At 67.0% G+C, this 1,915-nt stretch overlaps 1 protein-coding gene across 1 annotated transcript in view; it reads right to left on the bottom strand.

The window, feature by feature from the left end:
- Positions 1-1,915, bottom strand: part of MYO18A (myosin XVIIIA) — a gene marked incomplete at its 3' end in the record, with an annotated part of 29,597 nt that overhangs the window by 8,534 nt on the left and 19,148 nt on the right. Inside the window, exons 3-5 of the mRNA XM_009324749.1 lie at positions 1,765-1,884; positions 1,153-1,239; positions 39-625 (exon numbers count right to left, since the gene is read on the bottom strand). Of these exons, the coding sequence (XP_009323024.1) occupies positions 39-625; positions 1,153-1,239; positions 1,765-1,884 (794 nt within the window). The remainder of the gene's footprint in view (positions 1-38; positions 626-1,152; positions 1,240-1,764; positions 1,885-1,915) is intronic.

The following is a 1,915-nucleotide window of genomic DNA, read 5'->3' as shown; positions in this document are numbered from 1 at the left end:
CCCCGCTGTGCCCCCCACCGCCCCGGGACCCCACCCACCTCTGCGACTCCTGCAGCAGGACGGAGGCGGTTCGGGAGGCCGGGTTGTGCTTGACATGGTTGAGCCAGCCCGTGGCATCGTACTCCACCCAGTTGGTCCCTGAGCTGTGACCCAGGAGGAAGTGTCGGGGCTTGTCACTGGGGAGCAGCGGGTTGTGCCCTGCGGGGAGATACGGCACCGATGGGCACGGGACCGTCCCTTCACCAACACATGGCCCCATGGTGCCGGGCCCCCCCTGACCTTTCTTGCCCCCTTCCTGGGGGCCATAGTAGGAGAAGAGCCGCTCCAGCAAGGTGTCCTCGTTGCCGCCCGGCTGCAACGCTTCCTCCTCCAGCAGCCACAGCAGCCCCCGTGCCTCGTCCGTGCGGGCCAGTGACCGGACCTGTGGGCAACACTGCGCTTGCACCCAGCCCGACACGCCGGTGTACCCCGGGGCAGGGATGGGAGGACACAGGGGACCCAGGCCACCCGGGGAGCATGCAACCTCGGCCGCTGTCAGCAGCAAGGCAAAGCGGCACCATGCGAGAGGGCCCCTCCTTAATGGAGACCCAGCAGGGAACGAGTCAGTAAGGCAGCGAGATGCTCGCTGGGGTGGAAAATGCTGTGCTCAGGCACCCGAGGGATGAAACCCAGCACAGGGTTGGCGCTAGCAGCCCCCCTTGGTCTCTGCAACCTCCTCCAGCAGGGACTGGAGCACCCCAGGGACTGTGCACCTTGGGTACCTATGCACCCTGAGGACCAGAGCACCCCAGGGACTGGAGAACCTTGGGGACCCGTGCACCCTGGGGACCTGAGCACCTTGGGGACCAGAGCATCCCAGGGACCGGTGTACCCCAGGGACTGGAGCACCCTGGGGATCGCCCAAGGGCTCCTCTCCCTCCTGCCCGCAGCACGGGCAGCTCCCGGGGTGGCGGGGGACACCACACCGAGGGATGCACCAGAGACGCGGGCTGCACACACGCTCGCAGTCGCGCTCTCATAGCCAAGCATTCGGGACAGCCCCTCTCCTTCCCCTAATTAACTACCGCCAAAGGGCCAGGAAAGCCTCCCGGCCGCTGCCTCACGCTACAAACTGCTGTGACGTGGCCACGAGGAAGCGCGGCGGGTGCTTACCAGTGCCTGGTGCGAGGGCTGGTCTACAGCGGCTACAGAGCCAGAGGAGCCGGGCTCGGCATCAGCCAGGGCAAGCTCTATGTTCTCCTGCCGAGGGGGGACAGAGGCACGGTTAGTGGCACACAGCGGGGGAGCAGTGATAGGGACTGGCAGCTGGTCAGGGCATTGGTCTCAATGGGCTCTAGGCAGGAGGCAGGGCTTTTCCCAGCATCCCACCGCCCCGCTGCGCCGGCACGGTACAGGGCGATGCCAGGTGCCGAGGGGGGCCCAGGACACATGGAGGGGTCCCCCTGGGCTGTCGGTGCCGAGATGGAGCAGCAGCAGTGATCTTCCCCACCACCAGCCCCCCACAGCCACCCCATCACCTCCCAGCCTGGCACGTTTGCAGGCAAAGCTGCCTGGCTGGGGCTGGAGCTGCCAGCAAAGGCACCGCCCGGAGTGGGAACCCTGGGGAAACCCCCGCTGCACTGAGCATCGTGTCAGAGCTGCTTCGGTCGGATGCAGTCCAGAGCGACTGTGGGGTAAGAAACTGGGCGGACATCATAGGAGATGCTCGCACAGAGAGGGGAGGGGAGGGCAGGAGGCGATGGCAGCCCTGGGCGTCCCCGTTACCTCTTTGTAGCGCTCCAGCTCGCGGGCAAAGGTGCGCTGGTGGAAGAGGAGCTGCAGGCGCTCCTGGGTGTAGTTGTGGCAGAGCTCCTCGAAGGTGGCCCCCCGGCTCTGCCCCGCCAGCTCGGGGTTTTGCGCCCCGGGGGGGTCCACC

The sequence above is a fragment of the Pygoscelis adeliae genome, unplaced genomic scaffold (assembly GCF_000699105.1).
Source record: "Pygoscelis adeliae isolate BGI_AS28 unplaced genomic scaffold, ASM69910v1 Scaffold580, whole genome shotgun sequence".
In the NCBI taxonomy this organism is placed as follows: Eukaryota; Metazoa; Chordata; class Aves; order Sphenisciformes; family Spheniscidae; genus Pygoscelis; species Pygoscelis adeliae.
The sequence above is the reverse complement of the archived record's forward strand: the minus strand, read 5'-3'. Positions and strand labels throughout refer to the sequence as shown.